The sequence below is a fragment of the Eretmochelys imbricata genome, chromosome 26, assembly GCF_965152235.1.
Source record: "Eretmochelys imbricata isolate rEreImb1 chromosome 26, rEreImb1.hap1, whole genome shotgun sequence".
Taxonomy (NCBI): Eukaryota; Metazoa; Chordata; order Testudines; family Cheloniidae; genus Eretmochelys; species Eretmochelys imbricata.
The window spans coordinates 1,458,810-1,475,429 of record NC_135597.1 but is presented as its reverse complement, the minus strand read 5'-3'; the positions used below and the strand labels follow the sequence as shown (position 1 = coordinate 1,475,429).

Below are 16,620 nucleotides of genomic sequence, written 5' to 3'. Positions count from 1 at the left end.
CAGGGTGGGTCTGGCTGCAAGCAGGGGAGAGACAAGGCGGGCAGGGGGTGTCTGTGGCAGGGGAGTGGGGTGGAGTGAGGAGGGACACAGGAGGCGGGCGGGGGGTGAGGAGGTGAGCAGTGGGGGCATGGGCCGCAGGTGGAGCCCCCCTTTGGGGAGGCTACCCCCACTCCACCCCTTCTGCCCATGCTCCCCTCCCGGCAGCTGGAGCCCCAAGACCCCCTGCGCCTGGAGCCACAAGCCCCCGGCCCAGAGAATCCCCGAGCACGCCACCCCTGTGGCCGGAGGAGCCCCGGGCTGGCTGTAGCCCCATGGACCCCCACCCCCCACCTGCCTGGAGGAGCCCCAGGCTGGCCAAAACCCGGAGTGCTTCCCCTGCGCCCCCCGCTTGTCCAGAGGAGTTCTGGGCCGGCTGAAGCCCTGAGCCCCCCGCACCTGCCCAGAGGAGCCCCGGGCCAGCCACAGCTGTCTGTCCCCTGCCCAGACCTAAGCCACCCAGATGTGTTTTTCATTATTATATGGACTTCTATTATGTCAAAGCATTTTTAAATTTACTTCAGAATTGTTATACAGACCACTTCTTTTACCATAAAGCAAAAGAAACAATAATAATAAAGACAAGAACGTGCAAAGCACCTGATTTGTGTTTCTATTCTGTTAGGTCCAGTAAAGAATAGAGAGAACTGTGTGTGATTTTTATTATTGTCTGCCACCACCACCACCCCGCAAAAAAACCCTTACATTAATAAATTACAATGATTTGGATGTATATATGTGTGCATATTATTTTATTAACTTTAGGTAAAATAAATAATTGTAGGAAAAAGTGTCAGTGTGGCCACCCGCAAGAGTTGGTGGCCGCACTCTGAGGCCACCAAAAAATTTGTTGCAAGAACCCCTGACAAGTCTGACTCCCTACATAACATTAGCTATAGGACTTCCCTGAATTAATTCTTGCTTCAAGTCCAGTAGTTGTGGTTGAACTCAAGAATATTTTTTATACAAACAACCAATAGTGATGGAAAGATTTCCAGTGAAGGCAAATCCTTCACTGCAACTGTTGGTAAATAAATACTACCACCACCTTACAGCACCCCTGCTACCATGGTGAGATAGTGACTCCAGAAGAAGCATGCTTCCCATTGAACCATCTGTTCATCAGAAAATAAAATAGCTTTAATGCTTAGCTATAATCATGGGAACTTACTTACTTTTCTTACTATTTCTACAGCTTTCTTACAAGAGGTGTCAAAGTAGAGAGGACCCTAATTTCCTCCCTGCCCTACCTCTCCCTACTTCAATCCCTCAGCTGAACCTAGCTGATGGATCGCCACTTTTTGAGGATGATGAGAGGTCATACTGGTTTTAAAACATACTTGCGCCTAAGTTTCCCTAGGCTGCCTCATGGAGAACTGTTTATCTAATAAAAGCCAGGATCCCTCTGATTAAGGAATGTGCAGAGGCAAGCCTTAGCCCCCCCTCCTGTGTTATTTTATCAATTAAATTACACATTAATGACTGCAGCATCAGGGCCAATGTTCGTGACTATATGCTGCTGTCTGATCTTCTGTCATAGGTGTTCTTCATGCCTTGATGGTGTTTCCCAGCAACAGCTTCTGCGAGGGATTTAATTGATTTCTGGCCTTCCAAGAAAACCAAAGACCTAACATTTCATTTAAAAAAATATTTTTAAGAACATACAGGAGAGTACCCCACTTTACCCAGTAATGGGGATTTGAAATACAAATGTCTTTTTTCCTTAGGTTTTCTTTAAAGTATTTATAAAATCACAGTTGCGGGATGTGAAGGATCCAGTTATCTGATAATGCTTTCATCCTTGTGCCCTCAGGTCTCCTGGGCCATCACTTAGGTTTTAAGGCTGGAGTCTCTTGCTCTACGACCAATAACCAGGATGTTACCCACTATAGCAAAGCAGACTGGGGGTATTGTTTTCTCTCAAAGGTGTCAGATAATATCCCCCGAATAAATCAATTATAGTAGCCACTTTGGGAGAAAACGTAACCAAGAAGAAATGTTTAACATTAAGCTGTTAGTCAGGGTCTTGCATAAGGTCCAGGAAAGCTAGCAAACATACTAGGTTATAGTGCAAGGTACAGCTCCTGTTTTATGGCATGGTAAAACCTGCCTGTGTAGAGGAGTCACTATGCGTGTGGTTTAGTTTCATATTATCACCGGCTATGGTTTCCTGTGGGGTGGGGGGGGGAATGATATGTCCAACATGCACACTGCACTTTTATTAACATGCATATTTCCTTCATAACCTCACTTCCCTGAGACATTTCCAGCTTCTGACTCCCACCCTTTCGAGGGCATCAGACAACCTGTATTTAAATCCCAGAACCCAGAAATTAAACATGTCCTAGTTTCATATTTACGAATTTCCCGCAAAGTCTTCATCTTCAATGCTTTTCTCATATCCCTTGATTTTTGTTTTGTTATAATACCAAAGTCTGAGCCATAGGAAGACTCATTCATCCCTTCTTCTACCTGTGTCGAGCAAACCATTTGTTGTAGGCATTGTTTTGCAGAGGTGAGCAAGGAGCCTCGATTTAATTTTGGATAACAGTTCCTGACACTTCGAGAGCTACTTTAGTTTTCTTTGATTTTCTCTTATCCGGAGTTCACCGGTCTGAATTTCAACAGATACACAGGTAAACGTGCAACACTTATGTGTGAATTTGTTTCCGAAATTCCCAAGTGTAATCCACCCTGCCCCCAGGATGTGCCCTCCCCCAGCTCCTGGTGCCTCCCCCACCCCTGGATCCCTGCCCCTGGGTGTCCCCACCCCAGCTCCTTGTGCCTGGCCCCCCGCCGGTCGCTGCCCCGGGCAGGGGGGGAACAATGTGCGCAGTGGGGGTGCTGAGAGCCACTGAACCAAACTGCGGCCCCTGCGTGAGGGGAGCCACTTCAAGCCGGGGGCGGTGGCAGCAGCCCCCCCGGTTCCCGCCCCCAGCGGCCCGCCCCCGGCCCTGGGGTGTCCCCGCCCCAGCTCCACCCCTGGCCGGCGGCAGGAGGCGGCGGGCGGCGGGCGGAGGAGGCCGCGGCGCGCAGGCTCCAGAGGACGCAGAGCGGCCGCTGCCCCAGGCCCGCAGCCGCCCGAGCTGGAGCCGGGGATGGGGACGGGCATGGCCTGGGCCCGGGCCGCGGGGAGCGGCCTCGTCCTCCTGCTCCTCGCGGGGCCGGGCCTGCCGGCGGAGCGGCCAGGTGAGTGCGGCTCCCGGGAAGGGCCCGCGGCGGGGCTGGCGGGGGCCCCTGGCCGCGCCTCCCCCGGGGCTCCCCGCCCACAGGGGTCCCGACCCCGGGGGGTCGCAGCATCGAGTCCCCAGCCTGGGTAAGGGGCAGTGCTGGGGGGGGCAGCAGCCCCCCCACGCCTCCGGGCTCCCAGCCCAGGGAGGTCCTGAACCCAGCACAGACCCCAAGCTCCAGGGGAGGGACGTGCTCTGCACAGGACCCCACGGAGCTCATGGGCTCCCAAACCGCGGGTCAGGGGCAGCGCCGTGTGGCAGCCGCCTGCCCCTGCCCCCTCTTCCCGGGGCTTAGGGCATCTCGCCGAGGTCCTGACTCCCGGGGCGGCCTGTGGCAGCAGGGCCCGAGCCCAGAGAGCGCTGGCAATAAATGTGGGGACCCCAGGAGCTGGGACAGAGGGGAGGCCTTTGGGATATACCTAACAAAAAGAGCTAGCTGTGATTCGTGATTCCCAATTTGCCTTCTGGTTTTCTGCTTTGAAAACGGCCCTTGGTTTTGAACCGAATTTGAACGAGTTGTCAAAATCTCATTTAGGGAAGGCAGGTACTCAGTTAAGTTTTCAAACCAGGGAAACTGGTGTCCTTAAAGGCAGATATGGAAAAGATCCTTCACATCTACATTTTTTCCCATGTAAACCTGGAGTGTTGGACGCTCTATCTTGGGGTTCTCAAACTTCATTGCACCGCGACAACAAAAGTTACTAATGTGACTCCAGGAGCGGGCACTGAAGCCTGATCCTGCCTGCGCCGCCCTGGACAGGTGTGTGTGTGTGTGTGTGTGTGTGAGTCAAAGCCAAAGCTCCCCGGGTGTGTGTGGGGAGCAAAGCCGAAGCCCAAGGGCTTCAGCCCCAGGTGGGGGGCTCGTAACCTGAGCCCCGTGACACAGGGGTGAAGCCCTGGTCCCCAGCAAGTCTAATGCCAGCCCTGGTGACCCCATTAAAACAGAGTTGCAACCACTGTTCCCTCTAAGCAGTGCGCGTGTGTGCGCACACGGCGAAACACTGCACACAAAAATTTGCACAGAAGCACAACAACTTGCACAGAAGAAATTTTTTGCACACATGGCCTGTCAAAAATTAGAGGGAACGTTGGTCGCAACCTACAGTTTGGGAACTGCTGATCTACCTCATTATCTTCTGGATTATAGAGTTTTCTGGCTTTTGAGAGTATGCTGGGTTTTACCTCTTCTTCTGTATGAAAAAGAATCTTTATCACCCTCTCAAAAGGTAATGTTTCTAGTATTTTAGTCCCTGTTAGTAATTAAATAGGTGGCAGTTTTTTGCCCTTTTAGCACTGTGCTGAAGAAGAGAGGTTTTTATTGCGTTCTGATTGATATTTTAATAGTATGACATGGATGTCACCTTTTTAGTTTGTGTATGGTTTTTTTGTATTTGCAAAAGACATAATGTCATATGTGGTCTAATAAAATTGAACTGAATTGTTACAGTCACATCACCCAACCTGGAGGTGCTTTCGGCATGCAGACTTCAGGCAAAGGGGAAACCTCAGTGACAGGAGTTCCCCTCTTCAGGGAAACCCTAGTATCCAGACCTCTAAATCCTCAGCTAGGGGAGCACTCTGTATCAGAATCCCACAGTTAGCACTCCCCAGTCTCTGGCTAGGGGAGCATTTTGTAAAGCAAGCTCCCCTCCACACCCCGAGCTTCATGTAGATGCCTAAAACTTTGGTCAAGGGGGAGCTTTCTGTGATAGAAGCACCCCTACCATGGGGACTCCTGGGGCACAGCTGCCAACGGTTGTGAGTTCAATCCTTGAGGGGCCCATTTATGGATCTGGAGCAAATATTGGGGATTGGTGCTCCTTTGAGCAGGGGGATGGACTAGATGACCTCCTGAGGTCCCTTCCAACCCTGATATTCTATGATTATTTTGAAAACACCCCAATAAATAGATAGAAGTTGGAGCGTCACTTGGAAACTGATAAGTCACTGAGGAAGCCATTATCACAAAAAGATGTACATTAATTAGTAAATGCCATCAGTTATGTATGTTGGGCATTATTTTCCCTACCTATACCCCTAGAAAGATCAAGTATTAGTCTAATATAGTAATAAAATGTTCTAACATTGCGTGGGAGAGGAGCTATGCCTTGTGGTTACTAGAGTTTCTGACTTTCAGGGTTTAGTTTTTTCCCTGATATTTAGAGTCTTATACCAATTCTGACTTTCTAACTACATATTTTATCAATTTAAAAAGTTATTTTCAAAGCACATCTCAACATTTATGCTCTGAATTTTCCTGGCAGTTGCAATCTTCAGTTCTGAGAATTCTCTTGTTTAATCCTTGAAAATTGCTGAGCTGCCTTAGAGAGCTTCCTCCATCTCAGCAACACATATGGGGACAGAACTCAGCAGAAGAGTCAGGGCATAGGAAGTTGTTTTCCCCTGTAGTGGAATAAAAGGAGGAAGAATAAACTTAAAAATAGCTAAGATTGGTTCTTTCAGTGCTTATTTAAAAAAAAAAAAGAAGAACTTTGAAAATTTACTTTATGGTAGCTTGACACTGGAAAAACGTTAACTGCCAGCTTTACCTGAGCTGTATGGGACTTTGAGTTATGTGGTTAACTCAGCAGGAGAGTGAGTTTGTGTGTGTGTGGGGGGGGCGGTGAGAAAACCTGGATTTGTGCTGGAAATGGCCCAACTTGATTATCATACACATTGTAAGGAGAGTGATCACTTTAGATAAGCTATTACCAGCAGGAGAGTGGGGTGGGAGGATGTATTTTTTCATGCTTTGTGTGTATATAAAAAGATCTTCTACACTTTCCACGGTATGCATCCGATGAAGTGAGCTATAGTTCATGAAAGCTTATGTTCAAATAAATTGGTTAGTCTCTAAGGTGTCACAAGTACTCCTTTTCTTTTTGCGAATACAGACTAACACGGCTGTTACTCTGAAACCTGTGGTTAACATTAAATATCTTGGAGTATATCCTCTCTTGTGGTTCAACTTGTATGAAGTCTAGTTTGTTTTGGTAACCAAAAATGGCCACCATACTTAATTTGTCTGAGATACTAGTATGATGGGCTTGGGGGAGATGAGGGTCTAAGTTAGCGAGCTTGGAGACTGACTGTCTAAGGTCAGAGACAGTGGAGCAGGTACTTGGTATGTTATGAAAACCAGGATGAAAACTTAAAAAAAAATTGGATTTAGAGGTGGCTTGGTAGCCAGGGAAGGTGGCAAAGAGTCCCACTTCCTGTACAAGAGAGTAGTCATCTGGTGCCTTCTGGACATTAGCGTAGGAATTAAGAAAGGCCAGAAGCAGGCATGGTATACCGTCTAGACTATTACCATTTAAGGCATGGATCAGGATTTCAGCAGGAGTGAGGTAAAGATGGATTCTAGCATTATTTCTGAAGGAGGAAGACATGAGTAGACCAGGGAAAATACTGCAAGAAATAAGAAAGTTTCAGGTCAGGGAAGACTCCCTAGATTTCTGGTCTAGGATAAAAAAATTAAAGTTTGAGGGCGGGACAGTGAGGAATCTCTTTCTGGCACAGGGAGAGCCTGACTTGTTTCTATGGTGCTTTGAAGATAGAGCAGCACGGCGTAAGTGTTAGGCACAGTCTAGCCTATGAAGTATGAGCTTCGAGGATCAGATGGCTGCAGGAAATGGTGACTTTAAATGAAACGGGCGGATCTTTGGTGGTAGACTTGTTCCGCACAAACCACCGTCCTGCATGCTACATGCATTTCTGTAGACTGATCGCACATTTGCTGAAGACCAGGAGACACGTAGGCTCCTCAACAACACTGGTTAAACTCTCAGCATTCTGGGTCTGCATCCTAGATTGTGTACAGCTCTCCCACACAGCTTGGCATTTGCATTAAGGAGGACGTGGTTTGTATTAATCTCTAAATAATACATAAGTGAGCCCAAGCAATATCTTCAAAACAAAGCTGAAACATCTTAATTTCCCCAAAGCCATGAAAGATGAAAACTTGCTTCTGCCATGAAGTACACTCTTTGTATTCTAATCCCATAGAAGGCCTCGAATGCAGTAAAATTCTAAGGTCTCTCCCCTTCCCCGCCCCCACAGTGCTTTAATGTTGTTGACGGAAAAGATTGTTATGCATGAGCATAAAATGAATTGTGCAGTTCACCTTTCCTGTTACTCACTGTAATTAATTATATTTCTAAGTATTTAATGCATCCAGATACTACAGTAATAGGTATCTTTTTATAAATGTTTTAATAATCATGAGTAGGTTAGAACTCATTATTATTGCTAATTGTGATGTTTTCTGAGTTGCTAGGTTTAATTTATTGTGTATCTGAGTCATTCAAGTTTATGGTAAATGAGCTAATTCCTGGGTTGGAGGTACTCCCACAGCAAGTCCAATGCACACCTGAACAGCGCTGTTTGTTTTTTCCATGTGCTTCCATGTGACATTTTTTTCTCCCAGAAGGCTCAGTATTGTGAATTGGAAATTCAGTAGGATACTTTGAAGTAGGGAAACCCAGTTGCTGCAGTATTAATGGAGGTCTTCTGTGTAGTAAAGTTCATAATAACCATGCGAAGGAGCAAGCAAAATCAGCTGGAGTCAAAGTCTAGTCTCTTCTCTCCGTTTAAGAGGTGGTGATATACCCACCCAGAGTTAAATACATAAATCCACGCAGCAAGAGCCAAAAGTTCCCAGGAAAAGGGGAGCCCTGTGCATGAGTCACGCAGTACAGTTATTGCTGGTCCTTCCGCTGCATTGCTGGATCCAGGGATGCTGCCAGGAGTAGGGTCTTCTCTCAGTGACAGAATCTCTGCATCCATTGATCTCTTTGTTTAGAGAGGTGGGGTGAGTTTTTTACGTGCCTTTATTGCTCTGATTTGGCTAGCAGCAGCCTGAACTAATGGATCACACAGTTGGTGTGACCTATGCTAGGAAAACGATCTGGTTTTAACTGCTAGTTTGTTGCCCATCATAACAAAGCTTGAGCTGACTTTTTGTTCACACCAGGGTCTTTAACACCACTTGAAGGGAATGGGGGAGGAGTTGGGAGTCACTGGCAATGTATCACAGTCAGGGCATATCTTCTAATGTAGACACAGACTATATGATGCTGTGTTGTAGTTCTGATTGCAATTAAACCATGGAAAGATCTGTAAATGTGTTTAGGTTGTAAAGGCTGGGGTGGGAGAAGTCAATGATACTAGTTATCATCTACAGATCCTCTTGCTGGAGCAGAAAGGGCCCTAACTACTTAAAATGCTGCCTTAAAACTGTACAGGGCTTCTGTGATTGTGTGCTATATTTTAATGGTTCTCAAACTTTCACACACGGTGGACCACTTGCAAAGTTCCTCTTGTGACTCACCTGCCCCTCCCACACCTTCCACATGGCAATTGGAGCCGGGTTAATTGAAAAAGTCATTAGGATAATATTAATGAGACAAAATAATTGCAATGGGTGCAGCTGCTTGTGAATGTGGTCACAACTGAAATTACACTTAAGAAAGAATGACCAAAACAGGTGGTTAGATAGGAGGAGGAGTGTGGTACAAATGACTAGACCGGGGTGGGGAAACGTTTTGGCCCGAGGGCCACATCTGGGTGGGGAAATTGTATGAAGGGCCATGAATGTAGGTCTGGGGCATGGGGTTCGGGTGCGGGAGGGAGTGCAGGCTGTCGGAGGGGGTGTGGTGTGCAGGAAGGGGCTCAGGGCAGGGGGTTGGGGTGCAGCAGGGGGCTCAGGGCAGGGGGTTGGGGTGCAGAAGGGGGTGCAGAGTGTGGGAGGGGGTTGGGGTGCAGGGGGGCTAGGGGGCTCAGGGAAGGGGGTTGGGTTGCAGGGGGGGTGTGGGCTCCAGCCTGACGCCGCTTACCTTGAGCGGCTCCGGGGTGGCAGTGGAGCAGAGCGGGGCTCCCTGCCTGCCCTTGCCCCGCGCTGCTCCTGGAAACAGCCAGCACCACGTCCTTGCGTCCCCTGGGGAGCGGGGGATAGAGGGCTCCATGCACAGCCCTCGGGCACCACCCCCCACAGCTCCCATTGGCCAGGAATGGGGAACCGCCGCCAATGGGAGCTTCGGGGATGGTACCCACAGGCGATGGCAGCATGCGGCAGAGCTGCCTGCCCCGCCCCACCCCCAGGAGCCACTGCCGGACATGCTGGCCACTTCCGGGAGCGGCGCGGGGCCAGGGCAGGAAGGGCTGGCAATCCTGGGAGCAAGATTGGAAGCCTTGACGGGCTGGATTTGGCCTGCGGGCCATAGTTTGCCCTCCCCTGGACTAGAGAGTACAGCCTGATCCAATGGCAGGAAGCAACATCACTAGAACAATACAGAGGCAGTGCTGCAGATGACTGCAAAATGTGCTGCAGACAATCAAATTATGATGCTTTATAAAAAAATAAGAAAATTATCCGTAAAATCACTTACATTGGAGAGAGTATAAAAGTAGTTCTACCCTTTCACAGTCCTCTTATATATGAAACAGTTGAGGGTCACTAATTTCTGAGCTACAACCTTTATTTCCTATTACAGTTACCTCTCTAATTCAAAACAACTGGGCAGATATAGTGGGTCACTTGCACTTGTTCACAGAGCTTCAACACACACAGTTCTTATGAGGGGTAGTGACTGGGAAGTGATCTGTCTGCTGGAAAGTGTCAAGATTGGGGCTCAGTCCTCCAAGGCACTAAGCACTTCCTGAGAAACACTCAGGCTTTGTTTTCACTAGGGGAAAGTCGTGTGTTCTTAGCTAGCATGGGATAAAATCCTTGGGGAGACCAGGCAGTCTGTAGTTTTTATATGAATTTGCAGGTCAAAGTAAAGTTTGTGGGGGAGCCTAGGGTTTGCCCAGACCTGTGAACTAGCTAACTTGAGTTAAGGACTCACCTCATTTCCCAAGTGAAGACCAGGGCTCAGTGTGTCTGAACCTGCTCTGATCAAGAGGGAGCAGTATGTGTTGGATGGGATTGACAGTGGTCCACACCCTGCAGGATTACCTCCATCCCTTCCAAGGTCTGTGATTATCTAGTTTGTCCAGCTAAGATAAGGAAGCATGGCTTAATAGCTGATCTTTCTTGTAAGAGGGAATTGCTTTTTGTTTTCATTTCTTTAATTTTACTCTGCTTTCTTAATTTATTTTCCTGACTGAATTTTAAATCCCTGGAATCTAGTGCCCAGTCTAGGACTGTTAAATGTGGATGAAATGTTGTATGGGGAATTCAGATAGTAGCTAGTCAGGCTCTTTATAAGTATTTGAGTAAATGCGATGGCTGTATGTGCTAGAATCAACTCTTTTGTTCAGGGATTGCCTCAGGATTAAATGCTTCACTTTTTCAGCAAGTCCAGAGTTGGTTTTTGTTTCCTGAGGAGATTCCTGCCATATAAACTCTGGTTATCTTGTACATAGTGGTGGATATGTGTATTTTTTTGTCTTTTATTGGATTGAGCCTTTTAAAACCAAATGGGGAATACTGAGTAAACTGGGTTTGGGGTGGGGGGTGGTGGGAGGAAATGCATATTGAAGGAGGAGCATAGAAGCAGTCTAATGCAAATTTATGTAAAGTTCATGTCAAGCTGTCCTCCAAAAAGTAGGATCCTTTGATTTAATTAAACGTCAATATTTTATCTTTTTAACTTTTTTTAAATTTAGAAAGTTTTTAACGAGTTTACATATCTTTGCTGTGTAAATATCAGAAACAAAACAATAGTTACAACTGTTCTTTTGTTTAAAGAGACATACAGGAATACAGTAATCATATCTTTCTATTTAACAGGGTTACCATATTAGAGAAAAAAGACCAGCAGTACTTGTGGCACCTTAGAGACTAACAAATTTATTTGAGCATAAGCTTTCGTGGGCTATATTAGAGAGTGAGTATCATCATAACACCTATAATATGTCTTTTCTAAGAGATTTTCAATTTATTTATTTTTGGACAATTGTTTGAAAACAGTTTTTTGCTTTTTTAATTTTACATTTTGATAGTAAGCATTCTGCTAGACAGGAATGAGAGAACGTAACTTCTTATGACAGAATGTACAGAAAATACACGCCTTTCAAAGTAGAAAGGGGAGAGAAGGTTAGTGCAGTGTATGTAAGGTACGTTTCCAAATTGGGGAGTGACGTGGGGAGGAAGGAGAACAGAAGGTGAGGGGAGAGAAGTGCCTGTTGGGATATGTAGTAGAAAATTATATCATCCTTTTCTTATCGCTGCCTCCTCGTCTTCCAGATCCATTGAGATGCAGCTTCCCACGAGAGTCAGATGTCCACCAACGTCCTTCAGTTACTCTAGCTCTGCTCGTTGTTTCAATCCCTCATCTTTCAGTTCTGTGTGCCTTCAGCATAGCATGCAGCTTTGTGAAATCTGCCATGTTTAATGGAATCTTAATGTTTTATCCTGAAGGAGTCCCAAAATGTTCCACAAAGTATATGGGGTTCCCTTCACCCACCACTCAAATGCAGCCACCTCTTCGTGTGGGATATGGAAGCTGTTTAACAGTGGACAGTAATTATTTACAAAAATCTGGGACAGGATGTGAAGAAGAATCTCTCTGCAATTGCAAATGGAAGTGCTAGAAGTGGCAAGTGGGGAGTTGTCACTTGTGAGAGCGTAGATTGTGGTGGTTTATCCCAGGGAAGGAAGTGGCCCTTCCCTCTGTTATCTTCTGCCTGAGGATGTGACTGTCGGATGTTCTTTACCCTCTCTAGACTTTATGAACAAGGGCTATTGTGAGCTGGGGTTGTAGTCTTCTGGCATATCCTCCAATCAATAAATCAGAGTAACTAAAGAGTGTTTTACTGCAGTACATGCATTACACCTTCCTTTTCCTCAAGAAATGGTGTAGCTCTGTGAGTGGCTACACTTCGCTAGCGTGATTTGATACTCTCTGAGTGGATAGCAGGGTGTGGGAGACTGGAACTGAAAATACTCTAGTTGCTTTTCGTTAGATATTGTTGGTGGAAAAGTGCCTGGGGCTCCAGTCTTTATTTGTCACTGCAGCAGTGTCAATACAGAACCTGTCTGGTCCTTAAAACTAATTCTGGGCATAAGCCCAGTTATTGGTGAGTAAAATGATTAGCTTTTCAGGGCTATGAAGAGTCTTCCAGATGCTGTTTGCCACCTAAGATAGGCAAAGCAGGTCTTCTTTTGTGTGGACTTGTTTTTCAGTACCTCTGTAGATCACTGTAAGTTTTAGTTTTGTAACTGTGCCCAAAGATGTGCGAGATGCCTTGCGGAAACAAAACCAGAGAGCTTAAAGCCAATACATGTAGACATGAGCAAGCCTATAAATATAGGAAAAGAGGAGGGGATGAGGAAGTGTAGCAGTATTTCCATAAAGGCTACTGTATCAGGATCATGTGGTGACTCAGTTTAGATGTGTGCACATTTGAAGACTTTATAAACCAATAAATATACTGCTGATTTATTGGGTCCCCTCTCATGAGCACTGGAGAAAAACTGAGTCTTAAGGAGAGATGTGAAAGGGTGGCTCAGTGGATTGCAGCTGGGAGGGTGTCTCTGGCTTAGGGAGAGCAGTAAAAGAATGCATGGACGAGTCTGTGGGGAAAAGTAGATGAATGGGGGTATCTAGATTGGCATTGCTGACAGCAGAGAGGGTGAATGGTGCTGTAGACAAATACATAGCCAGGGCTGGAGTTATGTAGGGTCTTACTGATGGCAAATTTAACCAGCACTTTGTTCACAAGATCACAGTACAGTTGAGAGTTAGCTTCCAGGGTACAGTATTGTAGAATAAGATGGGATTCTGGTAATGTTTAAAACCTCTGAACTGAGACTTGAGAGACCTGGTTCTGTTCCTCGCTCTGCCACTAACCTGCTGGGTGACCTTGAGCAAGTCACTTCAATTCTCAGTTTCCCCATCTGTAGAATGGGGATAATGATACTGACCTCTTTTGAAAGGGCTTTGAGATCTGCTGATGAGAGGTGCTATATATGAGCTAGATTTTATTATTAATGGCAGTATCACAAATGTAATTTGGATTGGCCTGTCAGTCTAGTGGCAGTTTGAGGTGTTGCATTGTGGGGACTAGAGTCCTGGTTCTGAGATTAGTCCCTCATATTCAGATCTCTTCTCCCATGAGGGGCCGAGCCAACTGCAGACAGTCCACTGAGAGATGTATTCAGCTATTCTCTGCCTGAAGCCAAACTCCGTCAACACACTGAGAGGAGTACAAGATGGGTTGGGACATGGAAGCCAAAGTTTAATTTAGCACTTAACTAGTTGCCATTGTACAGAGAGGCAAGAACCCATCTATCTGAGAGCACTTTAGAAAGGCCAAAGACATGCAGAGTATCATTTTGTGTAGGCAAAACAGACTTGGATAAACTCTCTGGTTTAAAACTGGGGGTGGTTTATGTTCGTGTCTTTCTTCTCAGTGAAGTATCCATTATTAAACATATGGTACAGTTCCTTTCTAGGTTTGCAAGGCAGAGTTAAGTATCTCATAGTAAGGGTGCCCTCCTTTTTGTCAACTCTTTCAACAACGATACACTAGAGAGAAGCACAAAGCTGTACCATGGGTAAGTTGATTTTTCCCCCCGTCTTGTGTTGGAAATGTCTGAACTGTGGTGCATAAGTTCATATAGACAGAGCTCCCTGAAGGAGAGATCCATGTCCTTCTCTGTCTGTACAGTGCGGAGTGCTCTGAGCAGTCAGAGAACAGCAGGACTGGTGCAGGAATCTACTAGTAAGAAAAACTCTCACAAACTTTTTCTTCACTGACAAAAAGGCTTCTTGGTTTTAATGAGAACTGACATGCCTTAGGATTTTATAATGAGATAACCAAGTGGAGACAAGGCACCTGTAGCTTTTACTGTAAAGTACCTAGGGAGGCTGAACCCTATATCCTTTGTCTGTGATGGATTTCACCTAGTTTACTTCATGGTAAAACTACAGAGCCTTGTCTCCAGTATGCTTTGACAGCAGGATTGCTGCTGCCATGATAAAACCACAGCTTGTTTGTCAGTGAAGACATAGCTCAAGTGTGAAAGGCCTCATAATTCTACAGGGACACCTGTACTGAATCAAGAGCAGTCTCAGGGGACCCCCAACTTAGATCTAGAGAGTAGCCATGGTGACACAAGGCATTGTTGTCAATGCAAAATGTTACTAGTCTGTGTATAACACACATGGACCCTGACCCCCCAAACTGACTGTTATTTGTTCAGAGCCAAATACTTGAACTGGAAAGGTACTCCAGAGTTAAAAATTTGCTGTCCTCTTAAAGGACCGTACCTGCTGAGCTCCATCAGCTGGACCACAGGACAGCAGTGCTTGGAATAAAAGGTTTTTTTGGGATGTGTGTGCAGTATTAGCATGAAGAGGCACTGTTAAACTGGCATGGTGCTTTAATAACTTGACATGTTTTGGCTTATTTTAATGCAAATCCCTGTTGGAGAGACTGTCTTACCCAGCTTCCTCAAAATCCCTGCAGCAAGTGGCCAAGCAAAGAGCGCCCCCAGATGTTTAAATTTCAGTGCAGTTTGCTTGCACTGACGACGATGAGGGATGGTATTTTTAAAGGAGCCTAAAGAATTGGTGACCCAAGTCCCATTGAATTTCAAACTCTGTTAGATGCCTTTTGAAAATTCCAGCCTACTCTCAAGTGATGGAGCAGGCCTCCAGTGGGAGAGTGCTTAAGTCATGGTGATGACCCAAAGTGTGACGTACAAAGCAGTACATACATCTGTAGTAGAAAGTGGAGTTGTTCTTCAAAGCTGAGCTGCTGCTTTAAAATAAGTGCTGTGTATTGGTAAATAGCTGCTCTATTCCTTTTCTTCCCATTGTGGCAAACAGCTAGTGTGAGCTCCAGTTGGACTGTAGCTTGTGGAAGATCCTCAGTGATGATAAACTACAAGAACTGCAATGTAGTTTTGGAAATTGTTACAGGAAATAGAAGTATTTCCCTCCCTCTTTATTTTAGGTTTTAAAGCTTGTGCCCTTCTGGTGAGCTCATTGATTCCACCGTTATGTGCCAGTAAAATCTGTTGTACTTAAAACCCTTTGTAGCTCCCATAACCATCTTTCCAAGGGGAGGTTTCAGAGTAACAGCCATGTTAGTCTGTATTCGCAAAACGAAAAGGAGTACTTGTGGCACCTTAGAGACTAACCAATTTATTTGAGCATAAGCTTTCGTGAGCTACAGCTCACTCCATCGGATGCTGAAGTGAGCTGTAGCTCACGAAAGCTTATGCGCAAATAAATTAGTCTCTAAGGTGACACAAGTAGTCCTTTTTTTTTGGTATAAATCCTGTATGTAACAACAATATTCTATGCTAGACTCTCTCATGAAAGAGACTACGTCTTCATTATATATTGCATGCATTCAGTAAGTCCTTAAAATGCCCTTTCGTGACTTACTGTGCTTTAACAGCCTTTAACATGTAAAAGCTTTGACTGGCATTGCTGAATTTTGTAGGACTTGTTGCCTGGGTTTGCTGCTGCTACACCATGGGGAGGGAGAAAAGTAGGTTTTAGGAGCCTCTCTAGTATAATCTAGGGAGGCAGTGTGGCCTAGTGGAAAGACCATTGGACGTGGATTCAGGAGTTGTGGGGGTTCCATTCCCAGCTCTGCCACTGGTCTGCTGGGTGACCTTGGGCAAGTTCCTACCCCTCTTTGTGCCTCATTTTCCCCACATGTCATAATGGGGCTAATGATACTGATGCCTCTGTATAGTGCTTTGAAACATGATGAAAGGTGTAAGGTGTTGTTTGTATTTTAAGAGACTATCGCGGATTGTCAAGTCTTGAATGAGCTTCTTATTTGAAACAGTCTGGATAACTTAGTTTATTACTGTCCACTTCTCAGGTGATCACTGTATTTTGTGGCAGTTGCGTATTTGGAAGTCATTTTGTGGCCTGAAAGTTTTTATCTGGCTGGGTGGTGTTCTGACCTGTGCTCCCCTGCACTTGTCAGAAGCACCCTCTTCAGAAGGGGGTTGATCTCTTTAAAGATATGTTGCTGCCTTGGTAGTACAATACTTTCATGAACAATAGGCTGGTTGGCAGAATTTATTTTCTTCCTCTAGACAGGTCATTAAATGCTGAGTATAAGCTTCCTAGTTTGTCCCTCTTTGATGCATAAGGTTGGATAGTATCCTATATCTGTATGAAGAAGATACCATACCTGATATTAAGTATGCTGTCAGTTGTTGATACCTTTGTTTGTATCAATTTAAAAATAAAGGGTCTTAGATAGAAAGCCAGTTATAAGAGTCAATCTGGTTCCAGATTTATCATAGGTACTTGTCAAGGCTGAATACCCACTCTGTCACTCCAAGTGCAGAAAGTGGGGGCCAGCAAGGATTCTAAAAATTAATACTTGCCACTCCAGGCTTGTATTAAACTCCCAAGGTTACAGCTTCTCTCTGACC

At 45.7% G+C, this 16,620-nt stretch overlaps 1 protein-coding gene across 2 annotated transcripts in view; it reads left to right on the top strand.

The window, feature by feature from the left end:
- Positions 1–3,043: 3,043 nt before the first annotated feature.
- ADAM9 (ADAM metallopeptidase domain 9) overlaps positions 3,044–16,620 on the top strand; it is a 53,497-nt gene continuing 39,920 nt past the window's right edge. For both annotated transcript variants that reach the window (XM_077805696.1, XM_077805697.1), the window contains exon 1: positions 3,044–3,225. In XM_077805696.1, coding sequence (XP_077661822.1) covers positions 3,135–3,225 — 91 coding nt within the window. In that variant the 5' untranslated portion in view covers positions 3,044–3,134. The remainder of the gene's footprint in view (positions 3,226–16,620) is intronic.